General features: G+C 40.3%; 1 protein-coding gene across 7 annotated transcripts in view; it reads left to right on the top strand.

Moving 5' to 3' along the window:
* The window catches only part of Catspere1 (cation channel sperm associated auxiliary subunit epsilon 1), a 153,835-nt gene that overhangs the window by 82,157 nt on the left and 46,188 nt on the right, over positions 1–25,490 (top strand). For 6 of the 7 annotated variants that reach the window (XR_001779559.1, XM_017314031.2, NM_001368823.1 and 3 more), the window contains one exon: positions 17,150–17,202. Coding sequence is in view for 5 of the 7 variants with exons in the window: in XM_017314031.2 (XP_017169520.1) it covers positions 17,150–17,202 (53 nt within the window). In the remaining 2 variants the exon portion in view is untranslated. Of the gene's footprint in view, positions 1–17,149; positions 17,203–25,490 lie in introns of those variants that run through there. The other variant, XR_001779564.1, reaches the window with a different exon arrangement.

The raw sequence follows: 25,490 nt of genomic DNA on the forward strand, positions 1-25,490 counted from the left end.
GATAGCCATTATTTACTATATTAATCCTGCCAGTCCATGAGCATGGTAGATCTTTCCATCTCTTGAGATCTCCTTCAATTTCTTTCTTCAGAGACTTGAAGTTCTTATCATACTGATCTTTCACTTCCTTAGTTAGAGTCACACCAAGGTATTTTATATTATTTGTGACTATTGTGAAGGGTGTTGTTTCCCTTATTTCTTTCTCAGCCCATTTATCCTTTGTGTAGAGAAAGGCCATTGATTTGTTTGAGTTAATTTTATATCCAGCTACTGTGCTGAAGCTGTTTATTGGGTTTAGGAGTTCTCTGGTGGAATTTTTAGGGTCACTTATATATACTATCATATCATCTGCAAAAAGTGATATTTTGACTTCGTCCTTTCCAATTTGTATCTACTTGATCTCCTTTTGTTGTCGAATTGCTCTGGCTAGGACTTCAAGTAGTATATTAAATTGGTAGGGAGAAATTGGGCAACCCTTGTCTAGTCCCTGATTTTAGTGGGATTGCTTCCAGCTTCTCTCCATTTACTTTGATGTTGGCTACTGGTTTGCTGTAGATTGCTTTTATTATATTTAGGTATGGGCCTTGAATTCCTGATCTTTCCAAGACTTTTATCATGAAAGGGTGTTGGATTTTGTCAAATGCTTTCTCAGCATCTAATGAGATGATCATGTGATTTTTGTCTTTGAGTTTGTTTATATAGTGGATTATGTTGATAGATTTCCCTATATTAAACCATCCCTGCATCCCTGGAATGAAGCCTACTTGGTCATGATGGATGATCGTTTTGATATGTTATTGGATTTGGTTTTTGAGGATTTTATTTAATATTTTTGCATTGATATTCATAAGGGAAACTGGTCTGAAGTTCTCTTTCTTTGTTGGATCTTTGCAAGGTTTAGGTATCAGAGTAATTGTGGCTTCATAGAATGAATTCGGTAGAGTAACTTCTGTTTCTATTTTGTGGAATAGTTTGAGGAGAGTTGGAATTAGGTCTTCTTTGAAGGTCTGATAGAACTCTGCACTAAACCCATCTGGTCCTGGGTTTTTTTGGTTGGGAGACTATTGATGACTACTTCTATTTCTCTAGGGGAAAGGGGATTGTTTAGATCGTTAATCTGATCCTGATTTAACTTTGGTACCTGGTATCTGTCTAGGAAGTTTTCCATTTCATCCAGGTTTTCTAGTTTTGTTGAGTATAGCCTTTTGTAGCAGGATCTGATGATGTTTTGGATTTCCTCATGTTCTGTTGTTATGTCTCCTTTTTCATATCTGATTTTGTTAATTAGGATACTGTCCCTGTGCCTTCTAATGAGTCTGGCTAAGGGTTTATCTATCTTGTTGATTTTCTCAAAGAACCAGCTCCTGCTTATTTTGGTTATTTGAATACTTATTTTTGTTTCCACTTGGTTGATTTCAGCTCCAAGTTTGATTATTTCCTGCTGTTTACTTCTCTTGGGTGAATTTGCCTCCTTTCGTTCGAGAGCTTCTAGGTGTGCTGTCAGGCTGCTAGTGTATGCTCTCTCTCGTTTCGTTTGGAGGCACTCAGGGCTATGAGTTTTCCTGTTAGGACTGCCTTCATTGTGTCCCATGAGTTTGTGTACGTTGTGGATTCATTTTCAATAAACTCTAAAAAGTCTTTAATTTCTTTCTTTATCTCATCCTTGACCAAGGAATCTTTCAGTAGAGTGTTGTTCAGTTTCCACGTGAATGTTGGCTTTCTATTATTTATGCTGTTATTAAAGGTAAGCCTTAATCCATGGTGATCTGTTGGAATGCATGGGTTAATTTCAATATTTTTGTATCTGTGGAGGCCTATTTTGTGACTGAGTGTATGGTCAGTTTTGGAGAAGGTACCATGAGGTGCTGAGAAGAAGGTATATCCTTTTGTTTTAGGATAAAATGTTCTGTAGATATCTATTAGATCCATTTGTTTAATAACTTCTGTTAGTGCCCATGTGTCTCTGTTTAGTTTCTGTTTCCAGGATCTGTCCATTGGTGAGAGTGGGGTGTTGAAGTCTCCCACTATTATGGTGTGAGGTGCAATGTGTTCTTTGAGCTTTACTAAAGTTTCTTTAATAAATGTGGCTGCCCTTGTATTTGGAGCATAGATATTCAGAATTGAGAGTTCATCTTGGTAGATTTTACTTTTGATGAGTCTGAAGTGCCCCTTCTTGTCTTTCTTGATAACTTTGGGTTGGAAGTCAATTTTATTCGATATTAGAATGGCTACTCCTGCTTGTTTCTTCAGACCATTTGATTGAAAAATTGTTTTCCAGCCTTTCACTCTGAGGTAGTGTCTGTCTTTTTCCCTGAGGTGGGTTTCCTGTAAGCAGAAAAATGTTGGGTCCTGTTTGTGTAGCCAGTTTGTTAGTCTATGTCTTTTTATTGGGGAATTGAGTCAATTGATGTTAAGAGAAATTAAAGAAAAGAAATTGTTGCTTCCTGTTATCTTTTTTTGTTAAAGTTGGAATTCTGATCTTGTGGCTGTCTTCTTTTAGGTTTTTTGAAGGATTACCTTCTTGCTTTTTCTAGGGTGTAGTTTCTGTCCTTGTGTTGGTGCTTTCCCTTTATTATCCTTTGAGGAGCTGGATTCCTCAAAAGATATTTTGTGAATTTGGTTTTGTCATGGAATACTTTGGTTTCTCCATCTATGGTAATTGAGAGTTTTGCTGGGTTTAGTAGACTGGGCTGGCATTTGTGTTCTCTTAGTGTCTGTATAACATCTGTCCAGGCTCTTCTGGCCTTCATAGTTTCTGGTGAGAAGTCTGGTGTAATTCTAATAGGCCTGCCTTTATATGTTACTTGACCTTTTTCCCTTACTACTTTCAATATTCTATCTTTGTTTAGTGCATTTGTTGTTCTGATTATTATGTGTCGGGAGGAATTTCTCTTCTGGTCCAGTCTATTTAGAGTTCTGTAGGCTTCTTGTATGTTCATGGACATCTCTTTCTTTAGGTTTGGGAAGTTTTCTTCTATAATTTTGTTGTAGATATTTGCTGGCCCTTTAAGTTGAAAATCTTCATTCTCATCTACACCTTTTATCTGTAGGTTTGGTCTTCTCATTGTGTCCTGGGTTTCTTGGATGTTTTGAGTTAGGATCTTTTTGCATTTTGCATTTTCTTTGATTGTTGTGCCTAAGTTCTCTATGGAATATTCTGCACCTGAGATTCTCTCTTCCATCTCTTGTATTCTGTTGCTGATCCTTGCATCTATGGTTCCTGATTTCTTTCCAAGGGTTTCTATCTCCAGAGTTGTCTCACTTTGGGTTTTCTTGATTGTTTTTACTTCCCTTGTTAGGTCTTGGATGGTTTTGTTCAATTCCTACACCTATTTGGTTGTGTTTTCCTATAATCCTTTAAGGGATTTTTGTGTTTCCTCTTTAAGGACTTCTACCTGTTTAGCAGTATTTTCCTGTACTTCTTTAAGGACTTCTACCTATTTAGCAGTGTTCTCCTGTATTTATTTAAGTGAGTTATTAATGCCTTTCTTAAAGTCCTCTACCAGCATCATGAGATATGATTTTGATTCTGAGTCTTGCTTTTCGGGTGTGTTGGGGTATCCAGGACTGGCTGATGGGGGAGTGCTGGGTTCTGATGCAGGTGAGAGGTCTTGGTTTCTGTTAGTAAGTTTCTTACATTTGCCTTTCGCCATCTGGTAATCTCTGGCATTAGTTGTTATAGTTGTCTCTGTCTGGAGCTTGTTCCTCCTGTGATTCTGTTAGCCTCTGTCAGCAGTTCTGGGAGTCCAGCTCTCTCCCAAGTCTCAGTGGTCAGAGTGCTCTCTGCAGGCAAGCTCTCCTCTTGCACAGAAGGTGCCCAGAGGTCTGACATTCAGACCTGCCTCCTTGTTGCAGATGAAGGCCAAAAACAGGGCCTGTCCCAGAAGATGTGTTGCCTCCGCAGTCTGCACTCTCACCTGTGCAGACTGGTGTCTGAGGGACCCAGGACACAAGATGGCTCCCTCACCTGCTCTGGCAGTCAGAGACTTCCCAGGCATACACCTCTCCTCTAGCGAAGAATGTACCTGGGTGTCTGGAGTCCAAAACATGGCCTGTCCCAGAAGCTGTGTAGCCTCTGCTTGTCCTAGAAGCTGTGTTGCTTCAGCAGTCCACAAACTGACCTGTGCAGACTGGTCTCTGAAGGACCCGGGAGACAAGATCTCAAGTCCTATTTTTTTTCTTTTTTTCTCTTTTTTTTAAAAAATTTTTTTATTAGGTATTTTCCTCATTTACATTTCCAATACTATCCCAAAAGTCCCCCATAACCTCCCCCCCCCCGAAACTCCCCTACACACCCACTCCCACTTCTTGACCCTGGCATTCCCCTGTACTGAGGCATATAAAGTTTGCATGACCAATGGGCCTCTCTTTCCACTGATGGCCTAGTCGGATCCATTTAGATCCTTGGGTACTTTCTCTAGCTCCTCCATTGGGGGCCCTGTGATCCATCCAATAGCTGACTGTGATCATCCACTTCTGTGTTTGCTAGGCCCCTGCATAGTCTCACAAGAGACAACTATATCAGGGTCCTTTCAGCAAAATCTTGCTAGTGTATGCAATGGTGTCAGCGTTTGTAGGCTGATTATGGGATGGATCCCTGGATATGGCAGTCTCTATATGGTCCATCCTTTCCTCTCAGCTCCAAACTTTGTCTCTGTAACTCCTTCCATGGGTATTTTGTTCCCTATTCTAAGGAGGAATGAAGTATCCACACGTTGGTCGTCCTTCTTCTCGATTTTCTTGTGTTTTACAAATTGTATCTTGGGTAGTCTAAGTTTCTGGGCTAATATCCACTTATAAGTGAGTACATATCATTTTCATTCTTTTGTGCTTGGGTTACCTAACTCAGCATGATGCCCTCCAGGACCATCCATTTGCCTAGGAATTTCACAAATTCATTCTTTTTAATAGCTGAGTAGTAGTCCATTATGTAAATATACCACATTTTTTGTATCCATTCCCCTGTTGAGGGGAATCTGGGTTCTTTCCAGCTTCTGGCTATTATAAATAAGGCTGCTATGAACATAGTGGAGCATGTGTCTTTCTTACTAGTTGGAACATCTTCTGGATAAATGCCCAGGAGAGGTATTGCGGGATCCTCAGGTAGTACTATGTCCAATTTTCTGAGGAACCACCAGACTGACTTCCAGAGTGGTTGTACAACCTTGTAATCCCACCAACAATGGAGGAGTGTGCCTCTTTCTCCACATCCTCGCCAGCATCTGCTGTCACCTGAATTTTTGATCTTAGCCATTCTGACTGGTGTAAGATGGAATTTGCATTTGCATTTCCCTGATGATTAAGGATGCTGAACATTTTTTTCAGGTGCTTCTCAGCCATTCCGTATTCCTCAGTTGAGAATTCTTTGTTTAGCTCTGAGACCCATATATAATGGGGTTATTTGATTTTCTGGAGTCTACCTTCTTGAGTTCTTTATATATATTGGATATTAGTCCCCTATCTGATTTAGGATAGGTAAAGATCTTTTCCCAATCTGTTGGTGGCTTTTCTGTTTTATTGACGGTGTCTTTTGCCTTACAAAAGCTTTGCAGTTTTATGAGGTCCCATTTGTCAATTTTTGATCTTACAGCACAAGCCATTGCTGTTCTATTCAGGAATTTTCCCCCTGTACCCCTATCTTCCAGGCTTTCCCCTACTTTCTGCTCTATAAGTTTCAGTGTCTCTGGTTTTATGTGGAGTTCCTTAATCCACTTAGATTTGACCTTAGTACAAGGAGATAGGAATGGATCAATTCGAATTCTTTTACATGATTACCACCAGTTGTGCCAGCACCTTTTGTTTAAAATGCTGTCTTTTTTCCACTGAATGATTTTATCTCCCTTGTCAAAGATCAAGTGACCATAGGTGTGTGGGTTCATTTCTGGGTCTTCAATTCTATTCCATTGGTCTACCTGTCTGTCACTATACCAGTACCATGCAGTTTTTATCACAATTGCTCTGTAGTACAGCTTTAGGTCAGGCATGGTGATTCCACTAGAGGTTCTTTTATCCCTGAGAAGAGTTTTTGCTCTCCAAGGTTTTTTGTTGTTCCAGATGAATTTGCAGATTGCTCTTTCTAATTAGTTGAAGAATTGAGTTGGAATTTTGATGGGGATTGCATTGAATCTGTAGATTGCTTTTGGCAAGATAGTCATTTTTACTATATTGATCCTGCCAATCCATGAGCATGGGAAATCTTTCCATCTTCTGAGATCTTCTTTAATTTCTTTCTTCAGAGACTTGAAGTTCTTATCATACAGATCTTTCACTTCCTTAGTTAGAGTCACGCCAAGGTATTTTATATTATTTGTGACTATTGAGAAGGGTGTTGTTTCCCTAATTTCTTTCTCAGCCTGTTTATCCTATGTGTACAGCAAGTCCATTGACTTGTTTGAGTTAATTTTATATCCAGCTACTTCATTGAAGCTGTTTATCAGGCTTAGGAGTTCTCTGTTGGAATTTTTAGGGCCACTTATATATACTATCATATCATCTGCAAAAAGTGATATCTTTCTTTCCAATTTGTATCCCCTTGATCTCCTTTTGTTGTCTAATTGCTCTGGCTAGGACTTCAAGTACATTGTTGAATATGTAGGGAGAGAGTAGACAGCCTTGTCTAGTCCCTGATTTTAGTGGGATTGCTTCCAGCTTCTCACCATTTACTTTGATGTTGGCTACTGGTTTGCTGTAGATTGCTTTTATCATGGTTAGGTATGGGCCTTGAATTCCTGATCTTTCCAAGGCTTTTATCATGAATGAGTGTTAGATTTTTTGAAATGTTTTCTCTGCATCTAACGAGATGATCATGTGGTTTTTGTTTTTGAGTTTGTTTATATAATGGATTATATTGATGGATTTCCATATATTAAACCATCCCTGCATCCCTGGAATAAAACGTACTTGGTCAGGATGGATGATTGTTTTAATGTGTTCTTGGATTCGGTTAGCGAGAATTTTATTGACTATTTTTGCATTGATATTCATAAGGGAAATTGGTCTAAAGTTCTCTATCTTTGTTGGATCTTTCTGTGGTTTAGGTATCAGAGTAATTGTGGCTTCATAGAATGAGTTGGGTAGAGTACCTTCTGCTTCTATTTTGTGGAATAGTTTGTGCAGAACTGGAATTAGACTTCTTTGAAGGTCTGGTAGAACTCTGCACTAAACCCATCTGGTCCTGGGCTTCTTTTGGCTGGGCGACTATTAATGACTGCTTCTATTTCTTTAGGGGATATGGGACTGTTTAGATCGTTAACTTGATCCTGATTTAACTTTGGTACCTGGTATCTGTTTAGAAATTTGTCCATTTCATCCAGGTTTTCTAGTTTTGTTGAGTATGTCCTTTTGTAGAAGGATCTGATGGTGTTTTGGATTTCTTCAGGATCTGTTGTTATGTCTCCCTTTTAATTTCTGATTTTATTAATTAAGTTGTTGTCCCAGTGCCCTCTAGTGAGTCTAGCTAAGGGTTTATCTATCTTGTTGATTTTATCAAAGAACCAGCTCCTCCTTTGTTTAATTCTTTGAATAGTTCTTTTTGTTTCCACTTGGTTGTTTTCTCCCCTGAGTTTGATTATTTCCTGCCTTCTACTCCTCTTGGGTGAATTTGCTTCCTTTTTTTCTAGAGCTTTTAGGTGTGTTGTCAAGCTGCTAGTGTGTGCTCTCTCTAGTTTCTTTTTGGAGGCACTCAGAGCAATGAGTTTCCCTCTTAGAAATGCTTTCATTGTGTCCCATAAGTTTGGGTATGTTGTGGCTTCATTTTCATTAAACATAAAAAGTCTTTAATTTCTTTCTTTATTCCTTCCTTGACCAAGGTATCATTGAGAAGAGTGTTATTCAGTTTTTAAGTGAATGTTGGTCTTCCATTATTTATGTTGTTATTGAAGACCAGCCTTAGTCCATGGTGATCTGATAGGATGCATGGGACAATTTCAATATTTTTGTATCTGTTAAGGCCTGTTTTGTGACCAATTATATGGTCAGTTTTGGAGAAGGTACCATGAGGTGCTGAGAAGAAGGTATATCCTTTTGTTTTAGGATAAAATGTTCTGTAGATATCTGTTAGTTCCATTTGTTTCATAACTTCTGTTAGTTTCACTGTGTCCCTGTTTAGTTTCTGTTTCCCTGATCTGTCCATTGATGAAAGTGGTGTGTTGAAGTCTTCCACTATTATTGTGTGAGGTACAATGTGTGCTTTGAGCTTTACTAATGTTTCTTTAAAGAATGTGGCTGTCCTTGCATTTTGAGCATATATATCCAGAATTGAGAGTTCCTCTTGGAGGATTTTACCTTTGATGAGTATACAGTGTCCCTCCTTGTCTTTTTTTTTTTTTTTTTTTTTTTTGATAACTTTCAGTTGGAAGTCGATTTTATTCGATATTAGAATGGCTACTCCTGCTTGTTTCTTCAGACCATTTGCTTGGAAAATTGTTTTCCAGCCTTTCACTATGAGGTAGTGTCTGTCTTTTTCCCTGAGGTGTGTTTCCTGTAAGCAGCAAAATGTTGAGTTCTGTTTGTGTAGCCAGTCTGTTAGTCTATGTCTTTTATTGGGGAATTGAGTGCATTGATATTAAGAGATATTAAGGAAAAGTAATTATTGCTTCCTATTATTTTTGTTGTTAGAGTTGGCATCCTGTTCTTGTGGCTGTCTTCTTTTTGGTTTACTTTCTTGCTTTTTCTAGGGCGTGGTTTCCATCCTTGTATTGTTTTTTTTTTTCCTGTTATTGTCCTTTGAAGGGCTGGATTCGTGGAAAGATACTGTGTGAATTTGGTTTTGTCGTGGAATACTTTGGTTTCTCCATGTATGGTAGTTGAGAGTTTGGCAGGGTATAGTAGCCTGGGCTGGCATTTGTGTTCTCTTACTGTGTGTATAACATCTGTCCAGAATCCTCTGGCTTTCATAGTCTCTGGTGAAAAATCTGGTTTAATTCTGATAGGCCTGCCTTTATATGTTACTTGACCTTTTCCCCTTACTGCTTTTAATATTCTATCTTTATTTAGTGCATTTGTTGTTCTGATTATTATGTGTTGGGAGGAATTTTTTTCTCATACAGTCTATTTGGAGTTCTTTAGGCTTCTTGTATGTTCATGGGCAGCTCTTTCTTTAGGTTTGGGAAGTTTTCTTCTCTAATTTTGTTGAAGATATTTGCTGGCTCTTTATGTTGAAAACCTTCATTCTCATCTACTCCTATTATCCGTAGGTTTGGTCTTCTCATTGTGTCCTGGGTTTCTTGGATGTTTTGAGTTAGGATCTTTTTGCATTTTCCATTTTCTTTGCTTGTTGTGCCCAAGTTCTCTATGGAATATTCTGCACCTGAGATTCTCTCTTCCATCTCTTGTATTTTGTTGCTGATGCTAGTCCAGATTTCTTTCCTAGGGTTTCTCTCTCCAGCGTTGCCTCACTTTGGGTTTTCTTTATTGTGTCTACTTCCCTTTTTAGGTCTAGTATGGTTTTGTTCATTTCCATCACCTGTTTAGATGTGCTTTCCTGTTTTTCTTTAAGGACTTCTACCTGTTTGGTTGTGTTTTCGTGTTTTTCTTTAAGGACTTGTAACTCTTTAGCAGTGTTCTCCTGTATTTTTAAAGTGAGTTATTAAAGTCCTTCTTTATGTCCTCTACCATCATCATGAAATATGCTTTTAAATCCAGGTCTAGTTTTTCATGTGTGTTGGTGTGCTCAGGACTGGGTGGTGTGGGAGTGCTGCGTTCTGATGATGGTGAGTGGTCTTGGTTTCTGTTAGTAAGATTCTTACGTTTTCCTTTCACCATGTGGTAATCTCTGGAGTTAGTTGTTATAATTGTCTCTGTTTAGAACTTGTTCCTCCTGTGATTATGTTAGCCTCTGTCAGCAGACCTGGGAGACTAGTTCTCTCCTGAGTCTCAGTGGTCAGAGTACTCTCTGCAGGCAAGTTCTCCTCTTGCAGGAAAGGTACCCAGATATCTGACGTTTGAACCTGCCCCCTGGACGAAGTTGTGTTCCACTCACCAGAGGTCCTAAGATCCCGTGGAGACTCTGTGCCTAAGGTGCCCTGGTGCTGGCACTGACCGGAAGGGACTTGTGACCTGTTTGCTTCTTCTTAAAAAGCAGAGACTTTTTGCCTCTTGTATTATTCCCCTTACACTGTAGCACATGGTGCTGAAGAAGTTACAAACTTATCACAAATGTCTTTTCCATAGCACATCGTCCACTGTACCAGGCTTAAGCTGAGTATAAAATACTTGGTGAGGCTTCCTTGCTTGGCGCTCCCTCAAAGAGCTATCAAAGTACACACAAGCTCTACAGCCGCAAAGCTCTCCAACTCCCCACTAGGAGGAGTCACCTCAAGTCCTATTTTTAATGATGGCTCTTAAAAATCTAACTGTCCTTGTAGCCCAACACCCACCATAGGTAGTGGGAAAGAAAGGATACAGGGGAAGTGGACCTGTTTAGAAAAATTCTTTTGAGCAACCCCCCTCTGTGTTGTCTGGAAATCGGCAGTTCAGTTCACAGGTCATCCGGCAGCACAGTTCTGTCAATTCACACAACACTTTGAGGATACACCAGCAGTCCAATTCTGTAGAGTCTGATTAGCAACAGTGGTGACACAACATAGCAGACATAGCTAGGTCTCAGCTATGGCTCGTGTCAGCAGGAGAAACCAACAGGAACACCAGGGGTAATTCTAGTCTGTGCCTCTCAGGGAAGAGGCCCATACGTGTTTACATAGCTAGCTATACCATGGAGCCAAGCTCTGACTCCATCATGTCATGGAGTAATATTTGTACCCTCCAAGCATCTTGTGTCCTCCACTTGTCTTGCCTCAGCTTAGGCCTTGTCTCAGCATGGATCTTGCCTCAGCACGTGCATCCAATTGCAGCACACCACCAGAAGCTTTTTGGTGCATTTCTCTGTGGTGTCCCAACAAAGGCAGTTCAACTCTGCAGTGTAAGGCAGACCAATACATGTGTGTCCTTAGCAGAGAACAGAACCTTTCATCATGTATCCTTTAGTGTGCTTGCTTTTGCAGAACATCCTCTCTCCTGTATCTGCTTCAGTGAAACATTCCTTCACATGTCTACCTTAGCCTTTCACATTCCTTCATGTGTTTGCCCCAGCAAAACACCATCCAATGAACTTTGAAAAGAACACTTAAGTTTCCACTTGAGAGCTTTTAACTGGGAAAACGTGACCTATCCTAAACCCTGTCAGTACAGACTCCCTAGAAGCTGTGTTAGCTGCATACCCCACTCCCACCTCCTCACCCCTACTCACTAACTGCATCCTGCAGCTGAAGCACGAAACTGCACCCTAGCCTGAGTCTGCATTTTCTGCTTTCAGAGGTTTGTCTGTGACCTTTGCAGCTATCTTCTGGAATTGGGGATTTCTCCTGTCCCTCTCAATCCATGAATGTGTCATAGCTTCCTCTTTGCCTGACCCTGTCCAGTACAGCTTTACCCAACAGACCTCCCTCACCTAACTTCAGGTCTCAATTACTCCATTCATTCACTGGCTTCTTTAAGCCCTGTGAGGCCTGTTTTGGCCCTGTTGTAAAAGGAAACATGTTCTTTTTGAGTTGCTGGAGTAATAAGTGGGGTTATTTATGAAAAGTATGCAAAAAAAAACCAAACAAACAAAAAACAAAAAACCAGTGCCTGCCATAGAATCATTATCTAGTAAGACCTGGGGGAGGGGAAGTTTCTCTTTCTCTCTTTTCCAAGGCAGACCTGTTTCAAACCTAATCTCCTGGGCCCACTGCAGTGTATGGTAGCCTATCTCTGAAATCCAGTGCAAATCCCTGCTAAGCAACAGGGAAACATGGTGCTGTAGAAAGCACAGGTTATCTTATTAGCTATGGAAGTCAAATCCTGTTTACCAAGTATAGAATATGCTCTCAAGCACAGGTTCCTTTTATTTGCACTCTCGAGCCATGCTTAGGAATAAGCAAGCCATCAGCCTTCTGGGAAAATAGTCCAGAGACAGACAGTACCAGCTCTGTTCTTCTCCATCCAGTGATGTCAGGCTCTTCCTAAAACTGCCAGGCCAAATGGGCTGGATTGAGCCATTTGAATTGGAACTTGCATCTTTGTCACTTTGTTGCTTGATTGCCTGCAGCATAGAGAACTGTCATTTCCAACAAGGCATCATGTCACCTTTCAACCTTTCACCAAGAGCTGAACATGCAGTAGTGTAACCCAGCCCCCAGAAGTCCCTGCTATTTCTTTGGGAGAAGAATTGCCTCATGAGGGGATGACAACTCTAATATGTCATCCATCAGCATGTCAGTGACAAAGGCCATTGGAATTCCCATGTGGGATCCATTGTTCCATGTGAGTTTGCTGGGCCTGCTGCTGAGGGAATGCTCAGTAGTATAATCTCAGTTCTCAGGGTTCAGTTCAGAGCACCCCTATTGGCTGGCTAACTGTTTGCTACTCTAGCTCCAGGGAATCCCACATCTTCTTCCGGCCTCTGTGAACACTTGGATACATGTGGTACACACACATTCAAGCAGGCAGAAACACAGATACATAAATTAAACATTTGCTGACCCTCAACCTAACCTGAGGATGAAGGAATTGTTGTAGTAAATATTTAATCACAATCTGGGGCTCCTGCCCTGCCTTCAATCATTTAGACACACACAATCTTTACATTTATAATAAGCCCTTATAAGCCCTGAGGCTGGGCCGATATCTACCTCTATTCTATTAAAATCTGTTTCCTACTAATGACCCGGAGTTACTTACTATGTTTCATCTGGGCTGTTTTCAACTCCAGTTGCCCAGCACTCTTGGCCATGCTTTCTTGACTCCTAACCCTCCAGTGTCTTTCTCCTTTCGCCACCTTCTTCTCTGCTCATGGTCTCCTCAAACCCCAGTCCTGGGATTACCAAGCCCCGCCTATCTCAATTCTGTCTAGCTATAGGGTGGAGGCATCTTTATTTACCAATCATAAATAAGTTGGGAGCAAGGTAACAGAGTTTTCTGCTAGGTACAGACTCACTTGTCTCTGGGGCAGTTAGGCCTTGGGGACCCACATTTAGCCTTACGGTACATGACAACAGACCAAACCTCAACAAGGAACAATCCTGCCCTGTCCCTGAACTGAGGAGAAACGGTTTCCCTTTAGCTCTGGGTGGGACTGTCCCAAGCCTGTCCAGAAGGCCAGGTGCCCAGCCAGCAGCTGTTTCTTAGAAAACAGGCTTTTGCAAGCTTCCTCTCATTTCAGCTCCTTTTCCAAGTCCATCTTCAAGACAACTCAGATTCTAATCCTAGCTGAGGTCATTGATTGTGATTTTGACAACAAAGACCAGGATGACAACAGGGTATGACAAGTGAAATCATTATAGGACAAACACCATTTGTCCTGACCAAGACAATGTTGAGAAATTGAGCTGCCCTTTTATGGTCATCTGGACTGCTTAATAAACATCAAGGGCAGGGCCATGCTTCTGAACGTAGTTCCCAGGGGGGAAAAATGGAGTGATTGTAGTTAATAAGGGATGCAAGTCAGTTTTGTGAGAACATAAACTGCATCTCAGATGTTTAACAAATGAAACCCAGGAGCTCCCCTTGTGTCTCCCCTCAGACAAGAGGGTTTTATGAGGCAAGGGAGAGAGTACCAGGTGCCTGACAAAAACATGGACTGTTCTGCAAAGTTGAAAGCTGTCATCTGGTGGGTCTTTTTCTCTTTCTTTCTTTCTTTCTTTCTTTTTTTTTTTTTCTTTGTTCTTTTTTTTTTTTCATTTTTTATTAGGTATTTAGCTCATTTACATTTCCAATGCTATACCAAAAGTCCCCCTTACCCACCCACCCCCACTCCCCTACCCACCCACTCCCCCCCTTTGGCCCTGGAGTTCCCCTGTACCGGGGCACACAAAGTCTGCGTGTCCAATGGGCCTCTCTTTCCAGTGATGGCCGACTAGGCCATCTTTTGATACATATGCAGCTAGAGTCAAGAGCTCAGGGGTACTGGTTAGTTCATAATGTTGTTCCACCTATAGGGTTGAAGATCCCTTTAGCTCCTTGGGTACTTTCTCTAGCTCCTCCATTGGGAGCCCTGTGATCCATCCATTAGCTGACTGTGAGCATCCACTTCTGTGTTTGCTAGGCCCCGGCATAGTCTCACAAGAGACAGCTACATCTGGGTCCTTTCAGTAAAATCTTGCTAGTGTATGCAATGGTGTCAGCATTTGGAAGCTGATTATGGGGTGGATCCCTGGATATGGCAGTCTCTACATGGTCCATCCTTTCATCTCAGCTCCATACTTTGTTTCTGTAACTCCTTCCATGGGTGTTTTGTTCCCACTTCTAAGGAGGGGCATAGTGTCCACACTTCAGTCTTCATTTTTCTTGAGTTTCATGTGTTTAGGAAATTGTATCTTATATCGTGGGTATCCTAGGTTTTGGGCTAGTATCCACTTATCAGTGAGTACATATTGTGTGAGTTCCTTTGTGATTGTGTTACCTCACTCAGGATGATGCTCTCCAGGTCCATCCATTTGGCTAGGAATTTCATAAATTCATTCTTTTTAATAGCTGAGTAGTACTCCATTGTGTAGATGTACCACATTTTCTGTATCCATTCCTCTGTTGAGGGGCATCTGGGTTCTTTCCAGTTTCTGGCTATTATAAATAAGGCTGCTATGAACATAGTGGAGCATGTGTCCTTCTTACCAGTTGGGGCTTCTTCTGGATATATGCCCAGGAGAGGTATTGCTGGATCCTCCGGTAGTACTATGTCCAATTTTCTGAGGAACCGCCTCTTTCTTTCTTTCTTTCTTTCTTTCTTTCTTTCTTTCTTTCTTTCTTTCTTTCTTTCTTTCTTTCTTTCTTTCTTTCTTTCTTTCTTCCTTCCTTTCTTTCTTTCTTTCTCTTTCAAATTAGGTATTTTCCTCATTTCCCACTCCCACTTTTTGGCCCTGGCATTCCCCTGTACTGGGGCATATAAAGTTTGCAAGTCCAATGGGCCTCTCTTCTAGTGATGGCCGACTAGGCCATCTTTTGATACATATGCAGCTAGAGTCAAGAGCTCCGGGGTACTGGTTAGTTCATAATGTTGTTCCACCTATAGGGTTGTAGATCCCTTTAGCTCCTTGGGTATTTTCTCTAGCTCCTTAAGGGGATACAAGTTGGAAAAGAAGAAGTCAAAATATCACTTTTTGCAGATGATATGATAGTATATATAAGTGACCCTAAAAATTCCACCAGAGAACTCCTAAGCCTGATAAACAGCTTCAGTGAAGTAGCTGGATATAAAATTAACTCAAACAAGTCAATGGCCTTTCTCTACACAAAGAATAAACAGGCTGAGAAAGAAATTAGGGAAACAACACCCTTCTCAATAGTCACAAATAATATAAAATACCTTGGTGTGACTCTAACTAAGGAAGTGAAAGATCTGTATGATAAGAACTTCAAGTCTCTGAAGAAAGAAATTAAAGAAGAGCTCAGAAGATGGAAAGATCTTCCATGCTCATGGATTGGCAGGATCAACATTGTAAAAATGGCTATCTTGCCAAAAGCAATCTACAGATTCAATGCAATACCCATCAAAATTCCAACTCAATTCTTCAACGAATTTTTTTTATTTGTAATCTGCTATATTTTCAACCCTGTCTTTTTTTTTTAAGAATTATTTATTTTGTTTATGTGTAAGCTGTAGCTGTCTTCAGAAACACCAGAAGAGAGCATCAGATCTCATTACAGATGGTTGTGAGCTGGTGGCTCACATGTGGTGGCTGGGAATTGATGCAGGACCTCAGTGTTCTTAACCACTGAGCAACCTCTCCAGCCCTCAGTCCTGTCCTCTTAAGCTTTCTTTTAAGGCTGACACCATCATTATTTTACCTACAGAAACTGTGTATAATTTTTAGGCAATATATTTCTAAACATTGACAGCAGAGTAAAGTGTTGGCCAAGAGTTCTTTCCTTAATGCCAGAGATTTGATGAAGTTAATATTTGAACTGTAAATCTAATGTGTCTAGTTGAAAAAGCAAAAAGTTCTCTTATTTTCAGAGCACAATCATAACTCTGTCATGTCCTTTGTGGAAAAACAATGGATCTCTTCAACAATGGAGGGATTTGGGGGGCAAATACAATCTATTTATCAAATCATGGTGAGGCAGAAAACAGGATGATTAACTGAGTCCAGAGTTCAGGGACAACCTTAACAGTGTAACAAGGCCCTATATCCAAAAAAAGGGGGGTGGAGAGTATGTATACATTGAAATACACACACCCACACATACACACACACACACACAAACACACACATCCCATCAGATTGCAATAGATTGTTTACATGTGTGTATATGCATGGTATATGTGCATGTATAAATGTATTTAGGCACATGTGTTTGTATGATCATAACTATGGAGGACCAAAGTTGATGTCAGGTGCCTTCCTCAATGTGTTCCACCTTACATGTTGAGGTGGCGTCTCTCGTCCAGCAGAGTTTCTTTTGGTTCTTTGAATGTTGCCCTTTTCCACATAGGGTGTTTGCATGATTTCATTGTCACTTTCTCATCGCACTCCAGAGTGTCACCTCTCACAGTAGAGCAGACACTATGCTGGCTGCTAGGCTACCCAATCCATAGGTAGTTCATTGTCTTTAAACAAATAAATACATATGCTGGGGATGCAGGGACACAGGGTTTCCTGTAATCACAGCCTGTGCAAGGAAACAGTAGGATATCACACATGTGAGGTTAGGGCGTTTAAAACAAATACCATAGGCCCTGTATGCAGCCTATCAGGAGATGACCTGTTAGTCCTCTGATTATACACGAGGGCTAGGGAAACCAGAAGGAGCAAAGAAAGAAAAACTGATACATGCAAGGACATTCAATTCCCTGACAAGTTGCCACTTGAATTAAGCACATGATAGATGCCTGCTGACAGAGTCGACCATGCAGGCTGCAACCATGGAGTAGATAGGGGTGCAGCAGTAGAGGTAGAAGACAGGATCCCCTGGGGCTCAGCCCTAAGATATCTCATTAGATATATGCAAATATTATAAAATCTGGAACACTCCTGGTAAGAAGCCTTTCTGATAAGGGAAGAAATTCAGTCTGTGTTTCTAACCTGAACTATAACCATCTTTGGTTTGACCTCTAGCTTATATCATTCAAAGTCAAAACTGCTGAGTTCACTTTGTAAAATTATTTCATTTTTAGGTGTTTGAAATCGATGTTGGCTGCGATTCAAGTAAATACATTATGGTTCGAGGGTAAGTATATTACAACTTCTATTTGTTGGGGCTTACTCTGTTGAGGTTTGGCCTTTTGCTATGTCTTCAATGCTACATAGTAGCGCCCAGGGCCTGGTTTCCCCCAGGAACAAGAGAATCAACATATAAACCCAAGTAACATTATGTGACCTTGCCTAGCAACTCATCCCTGATTGGTGAATAAAGATTCCTACAGCCCATAACTGGGAAGAATTGAGGTAGGTAAAGTGTAGTGGTGTGAATATGCTTGGGCCAAGAAGTGGCACTATTAGGAGGAGCGACCTTGTTGATAAAAGCATGTCACTGTGAGGGTGAACTTGGAGACCCTCCTTCTAGCTGCCTAATGATGCAGAGTCTGTTCCTGGCTTACCTTGGATGTAAATGTAGAACTCATAGCTCCTGTGCCATGTCTGTCTGAAAGCTGCAACGCTCTCACCTTGATGATAATGGACTGAACCTCCAAACCTGTAAGCCAGACCCAATTAAATGTTGTCCTTAGAGTTGCCTTGGTGTGGTGTCTCTTTACAGCAGTAAAACACTAAGACAGCAGTTGGTACCAGGGACTGAGGTATTAACATGGCAGGGCTGAAGATGCTTTTGTTTGGAGGAATGTGGATTTGGGGACTTTGGATTTGGGAAGTAGAATGATTTAGGTGGGGCTTAATGGACCACCGTAGTAGAAATATGGAAGACATTGGTGCTTAGGACAATGTGAACTGTGCAGACCTGACCCAAGAGGTTTTAGTATGTGGTCTAGAAACTGTATTAGGTTGGTTGGTTGGTTTTTGTTTTGTTTTTTGATATTTTGGTTAATAATATATCTGCTTTTTCCATTGTCTGAAGAAACTGCCTAAGGCTTAGGTGAAGAGATAGTTAGATTAATTGCTTTGACAATGGAAGTCTCAAAATAGCTGGGTATAAATTCTGTTGGGTAGTTGCTAAAGTTCATTCTTATGAAGAGCATTTTAATGAAAAAGAGCAACCTGAGAAAGAAAAAGTAGAAATTACATGGACACCAGGAAGTAGAATGAAGCTGAATCATGTATTCAAGGAGATAAGCAGATATGGGGAGTAGTAATCTAGTGCAAGATCTCACTCTGCTAAGCTTAGTGCTTACACTTTTGAAATGGAACAAGGGATTTGGTTATTGTTTTCATTTACACTTTTAATTAGAAATGAAGTACAGTTCAGAAATGGAGAACACAACTGTGATCCAGATCTTTAGGTTAGAAGCTGGGAAACACAGGCTTTTGATTTAATTCTAGAGGAATAGTGGCCATGAAAAGCTTAGGCCTAGGCATAGTGATGCACACCTTTAATTCCAGGAGACAGAAGCAAGCAGATCTCTTTGTTCAAGGCCAGCCTGGTGTGGAGCAAGCAGGAAAAGCTTAGGTCCAGGTGTGGTGGTACACATTTTTAATCTTAGAACTCAGGAGACAGAAAGAGGCATGAGGCTTTAAGTTCAAGGTCAGTTACAGAGCAAGTTCCTGGTCAGCCAAGCTTAGGCAATGAAGGATGGAATAGAACAAGGGGACCAAGTTCCCGCTCCAGCAAGCAGCAGAACTTGGCAGCATTGGCCATGTGGCTCTGGCTTGAGACTCAAGAATAGAAGGGACTACTGAGACAACTGAGGATGGTTAACTAGAGCTAAGAGATTAGCAGCGATGAAGATCACTGAGGTGAAATATTCTGGGAAGTGTTTTCTGAGAGAACAAAGAAGCTATGTTCCAGAGATAACCAAGGTTGTAAATTATGCTGTAGCTGTATGAGGTAACATGTAAAAATAACTCAGATGATATTGATTATGAAGGCATGAAGGGGTCATGGAGAGCAGCTCAGAGACTTGGTACTGTGAGAGACCAGGTAAGAACTCTGGTGAAGGTGCAGCTGAAAGCTCAGGACTGAAGAGGTCATGCAAAGAAGTTGAGCATTGACACCATGAAGGGACTCTATGAGGGCCCTTTGGTGAAACTTTGTTGCATCAGAAGACTCCAGTGTGTTGGAGATGCTAATACCATGGGATAATCAAGAAGAGCATCACTAGTGGTTTGGAATCAACCAGAGCCTAGGGTACTAGAGAGGACAGAGCTGGAGAAGTGACACAAAGCCTGTTGGAGGAGCCCACATCATGTGTGGATCTCAGACAATGGAACAAGTAGCTGTGAAGTTGAAGTTGCCTTGGAGACCACAAGGTATTGGAGATGCCACAGCCATGAGATACCTGCAACAAAGAGTAGAAACAAGTCACGACAAAGCAGTTTGTTGTTGTCACCAAAGATGAATGGAGTTGGAGATCTGAAGAGTACTTTGACATTAAACACGGAGATACAGAGTTTGCAGTTTGCCCAGCTGGTTTTGGTCTTGTTTGTTCTAGTATTTCCTTACTTTGACATTTTGGGGTGGTAGTGTATAGCCTTGTATGTTGAAGGTATGTGGTCTGCCTTTTAATTTTTATTTTATAGGCCATTACAGTTAGGTAACTGAATGAATCTCAAAAGAGACTGAACTTTTAACATTGTTGAGACTGCTATAGACAATGAGTACTTTTGAAGTTGGACTAAATATATGTTGCATTGTACTATGGATAGGAATGGCCCCCATAAACTCAGGTATTTGAACAAACCTATAGGGGCCAGGGAGCTGAATGTGGTGGTTTGAATATGCCTGGGCCAGGGAGTCCCAGTTTTAGGAGGTGTGGCCTTTTTTCAGTGGGTGTAGCCTTACTGGATGAAGTATGTCACTGTGGATGTGGGCTTGGAGACCCTTGCCGTACCTGGTTAAGGATGCTTAGTTTGCTCCTGGCTTCCTTTGGATGAAGATGTAGAACTCTCAGCTTCTCCTGTGCCATGCTTGCCTGGAAGCTGCTAGCTCACACTTTGATGATGGCAACTGAACCTCTGAACCTGTAAGCCAGCCCCAATTAAATATTGTCCGTTATGAGAGTTGCCTTGGTCATGGTGTCTCTTAACAGCAGTTAAACCTTGACTAAGACACAGGTTTTGCAGTTGCTGGCTTTGGGGTCTGAGGAGAACCCGAGGAGGAGAGAGAAAGTAGAAACAGGAGGAAGCTGCCATGGGGTAGGTGAGTCATGAAAACATGGCTGTGAGTGGTAATCAATTAGAGATAGGAGCTGCCCAGGTGGAATATGACAAATTATAACGTGCTTATTGATGGGCAAATAGATTATAATAACATAGAGTGTAGATATCTGCCCAGGTCTAGTGCTGATTAAGGGTTATTATAACAATAAAAGTTATGGGAACTGAATTATCAAGGTAGGATAGAAACCCCTGAATGAGATTAAATATTTTCTACATCATACTGGTGCCCACTGTGGGGCAAGAACTCACTTTTAACAAAATTGATTTCAGATTCCCACATAAACACACTCACACACACACACACACACACACACACACCCCAAAACAAAAAACACATGCTGTCCCTTTCACGCTAGGAATGGGTGGGAGTTGTGGGGGAGGGGTGTGGAATAGTTCCTCAGCAATATTGCGTTTCCCCCAAGCCATGCAGGGTCCAGAACAAGCTAAAATGCAAACGTGGTTTGCAAACATGATTCCAGGGATTCACAGCAAAAACTAAAACACAGATGGACCCTCCCAAATCTGACAGCATGTCAGGTGGCAGAGCCCTTGAGCTACAACAGGGAATGAAGTGCCAGTCAAACCACCCCCCTCCCCAGGCTACTCAGCCCAGCTGCTAAAGTGCAGCTCTTAGCCTAGGAGGAGGATGTCAGGTTAGTCTTGTAGGCACAACACAATGTCTGAGCTAAAAAAAATGACAGATCTAGAAGACAAAAGCAAGCTGATCTCTGAAATATGGACCAGCCTTGTCTACATGAAAAGTCACGGTAGAACCCTCTGCTGATAGATATAGCTGCTTCAAAACAATACTCTGGGAATCAAAATGACTTATTTTCTTCTTATAAATAATATAAAGGGTTTGCTTAACAATGATTAGTTATGTCCTTAGTAATTTTAAAAATAAAACACATTGATCTTAAATTTATATAAAGAGAAAGGGGAATCTAGGTATATTTATCCACATAAGATATGTTTATAATTTCAACTTGAAAAATTATGGTTTTTATGTTGCTAAAATTGTGCCCTGGAAAAGGTATATTGTGCTGGACAATGTGAAGATGCAGAATTGAGGTTGGGGCAAATTGTTTTGCTTTTATGCAACAGAAAGAAAAAGCTATGCTCATAAGAGCTAACATGGGGAAGAATCTCAAGCTACTCTGAGAAGCCAACCTGTCTCCTTGGAATGTGGAGCTCCCTGGGAGAACTGATGGCAGCTCATGGTAGCTGACTTAAAAGTGGATGTCACCCTAACTAGTCTCTATAAACGTGAGCTTCCAGGGGGAAACTGATTACAGCACAACCTAGTACATTATACAATAAATGAAAGGGAAGTGAAATAAAGTTGGTTATACAGAAGAATATTAAATTAATTTATATATATATAGAGAGAAAGGGGAATGCATGATATTTAGCCACAGAGATATTAATCTCCAAAAATGAGAGAAGGAAACAGGAATTGATATAAATATTTTCAAGCACACTTAGATAAATAAATAAATCCAGGCCTTTGATCTCAGTATGTGGGAGATAAAGTCAGGGACAGATAGACTGCTTATGAACTCAAGACCAGTCTAATCTACAGAATAGGTCAAAGCCAGCCTGAGATATACAGAGAAACCCTGTCTCAATAAATAACAATAATAATTGTTTTAATTATGAAAATGGAGGTGGTTAGACATTCAGTGGTTATGATATTACAAATCCTCTATGAGAGAAGTCAAAATAGAGGAAGCCTAAATAAAATTGGACTGCTAGATTGAATCAATCTATACTTTTGATGTGTTTGGGTTGCTGGATTAAAGGCATGCTATTTTGGGAGAGAGGTTGTATATTTGTGTTAAAAGGAAAGAAGAAAAGGCTTTGGACTCCTTCCAAAGTAATAAGGATCAGATTTGATCCTTATTCAGTGGGAGTATCCCTGGGCTGCAAACAGGAGAAAATCAAAAGGACCCAATGCACTGTTAATGTATATTACTAAAGCCTCTATTGAAACAACTCTGAAACTGACTGAGGTTTATCTATGTCTCCAGCCAAACCCCAGCTCACATGGCCAATAAATCTTGGTGGCTACAGAATTCTAATGACGTGTTATTACATACCACCCTCCATTCAGATGGCATGAATGGAGATTTATACCATAGCTTGGTTACATGGTCAAACTAACTTCTAAAGAAAGACAGTTGCCTTTCACCTGCTCAAACAAGGAACAACAACAGAAAAACATGTTTAATTGATCTGTGCAGCCTGAACACATGTCTTCATAGAAGTATATATATATATTGCTAGTAAGATTTATATATTACAGGATGAAAGGCCAGAAGGGCAGCCCTGACAGGATTTACCCTTGAGGATGCCGAAATGCACAAACCTGCTGTTTCAGCTCCCTGATGGATCCTGCCTCAGACTGATGCTCTTTCCAGATACTTGTTTCTAGACTAGCTTCAGAGAGGACTGCTGTTCCCAGAAAGCCTTGGTTCATCCATCCTTTCAGACTGTTCCAGTCCAGACTTCAATTAAGCCCTGAACTGTCTTAACACATAGATACTATATAACAAATGATGCCAGCTAGCTTTCTTTGGACTTAACCATTTTTCTAATTTCCTTTTGGGCCCCCAAACAGAAATTCTTTGCCTCAATTCAGCAAGAAGCCATTATAAGAAGACCATGGTCCTGGTCATTAAGTTGGGGTCAATGGTTTTGGTCATTTTATGAGTTATAGATATATGTTGTTATTTTAGGGCATGATTACAAATAATTATGGTTTTGGACAGGGAGAAAACTAACTATGGAGCTTAGACTCAGAGGATTTCTATCTTTCCTTTCCTCTTCTCTGTCCTTCTTTCTTTCATAGGTAAGAGAAGGGGGATTGAAATGAAAAGAGGGGTATAGAAATAGTATAAGATGTTAGAAAAGTAAGAGTAGATTATTGAATCCACTCTTGTTTTAAAGACTAGAATAGAGTTTATTTCAGGGGAAGGGGAAGGGCAGTTGAGAAAAAATTAGAGGCAGATAAAGAGACACAGAGAGAGAAGAAGGGAAGAAGGGATACCAGCCAGGAACACATGGAGAGAAAGAGAAAGTAGAGAGGGAGGGGGGAGAAAGGGTCAGGAACAAAAAAGAGTCAGAGAGAAAGGTTAGAGAGCTCGAATCTACATTAAAACAAACAAACAAAACAAAAAAACAACAAAAAGCATTTTATATCCATAATCTTACATTGGTAGATATCTTTATATTCTGATGCAAAATTGAGGTTACATTTTGTTTTATTTCTTTGTATTTTTTCTTTGTTTCTTTTTTTTTAAATGATTTCACCCCTCAGATTGATGATTTCCTGCCATCTACTCCTCTTTAGTGAGCCTATTTTTTGGTTCTAGAGCTTTCTGATATGCTGTTAAGTTGCTAGCCATGGTGTGTCATCTCTTGTTTGTTTGTTTGTTTGTTTGTTGTAGGTACTTAGTGCTAAGAACTTTCCCTTTGGCACCACATTGATTGTGTCCCATGAGTTTGGGTATGATGAATATTCCTTTTCATTGCATCCTAGAAAGTTTTTAGTTTATTCCTCTCTTGACCCATTTTACATTTAGTTTTTTCAGTTCCATGAGTTTGTAAGCTTTCTCTTGTTGCTGAAATCCAGCTTTAAGCCATGGTTGTCTGATAGGATGCAAGGTGTTATTTCAGTTTCCCCATACCTGTTGAGACTGGCTTTGTGATTGAGTATAAGGTCACGGTGGATCAAGTTCCCTGAGCTGCTTAGAAGAAGGTCTATTCTTTTATGTTTGGCTAAAATGTTCTGTAAATATCTGTTAGGTCCATTTCGTTTATAACATATGTTAGCTCCAGTATTTCTTTGTTTAGTTTTTGTCTGGATGACCTGTCTAGTAATGAGAGTAGGGTATTGAAACCTCCAACTCTCAGTGTGTGAGAGACAGTATGTGATTTAAGCTGTAGCTTTTCTTTTATACATGTGTATGTCTTTGTTATTGAGACACAGATGTTAAGAGTTGAGATGTCCTCTTGGTGGATGTTTCCTTTGAGTATGTACTGTCCTTCCCTCTCACTCTTGATTAATTTTGGTTTGAAGTATATTTTGTTGGGTATAAAATCAGCTTGCTTCTTAGGTCCATTTGCTTGGAATATCTTTTTCCAACCTTTTACTCAGAGGTAAAAAGTAAAAAAGGTTTTATCTCAATGCTGACGTATGTTTCTTGGATGCAGCAGCAGGATGAATCCTGTTTCCCATCCATTCTTTTAGTCTGTGTCTTAATATTAGAGAATTAATACGGTTGACATTTAGGAAGATCAGTGATTGTTGGTTCCTGTTATGTTGTTGTTGTTGTTTTTGATGATGATGATGAGGAGGAGGATGGGGGAGGTGATAGAGGTGTCTGTCTGTGTGTGTGTGCTTCCCTTATTTTGGTTTTACTACTATAGAATAATGTTTCCTGTGTTTTCATGGGTGTAGTTAGCCTTGATTAGGTTGGAATTTTCCTTCTAGTACCTTCTGTAGGGCTGGATTTGTAGATACATATTGTTTATATTTGGCTTTATTATAGAATGTCTTATTTTCTCTGACTATGGTGATTGAAATTTTGTGGCTAAGCACAGTAGTCTGGGCTCTGTGGTCTTTTTGCTTTTGCACAAGTCTCCATTGAGAACTCAGGTATAATTTTAATAAGAGCACTTTTATATGTTACTTAGCCTTTTTCCTTTGTAGCTTTTAATGGTCTTTCCTTGTTCTGTATGTTTAATGTTTTGATTATTATATGGGGAGAAAACTTTCTTTTCTGGTCTAATCTATTTGGCCTTCTGTGGGCTTTTTGTACCTTTATTGGCATCTCCTTTTTTAGGTTAAGAAAATTTTCTTCTATGATTTTGTTCAAAAAAATTTTGAGGCATTTGACCTGAGATTATTCTCTTTCCTTTATTCCTATTAATCTTAGGTTTGGTCTTTTCATAGTGTTCCAGATTTCCTGGATGTTTTTTTGTCAGAACTTTTAAAAGACTTAGCATTTTCTTTGACCAATGTATTCGTTTCTTCTATCGTATCTTCAATAATTGAGATTCATTTTTCCATCTCTTGTATTTTACTGGTGAAGCTTGCATCTGTAGTTCCTGCTCAAATTTCTTATTTTTTCATTTCCAGATTTCTCTCAGGTCATATTTTCTTTATTGCTTTTACTTCCATCT

This window comes from Mus musculus, chromosome 1 (assembly GCF_000001635.26).
Source record: "Mus musculus strain C57BL/6J chromosome 1, GRCm38.p6 C57BL/6J".
NCBI classification, from domain to species: Eukaryota; Metazoa; Chordata; class Mammalia; order Rodentia; family Muridae; genus Mus; species Mus musculus.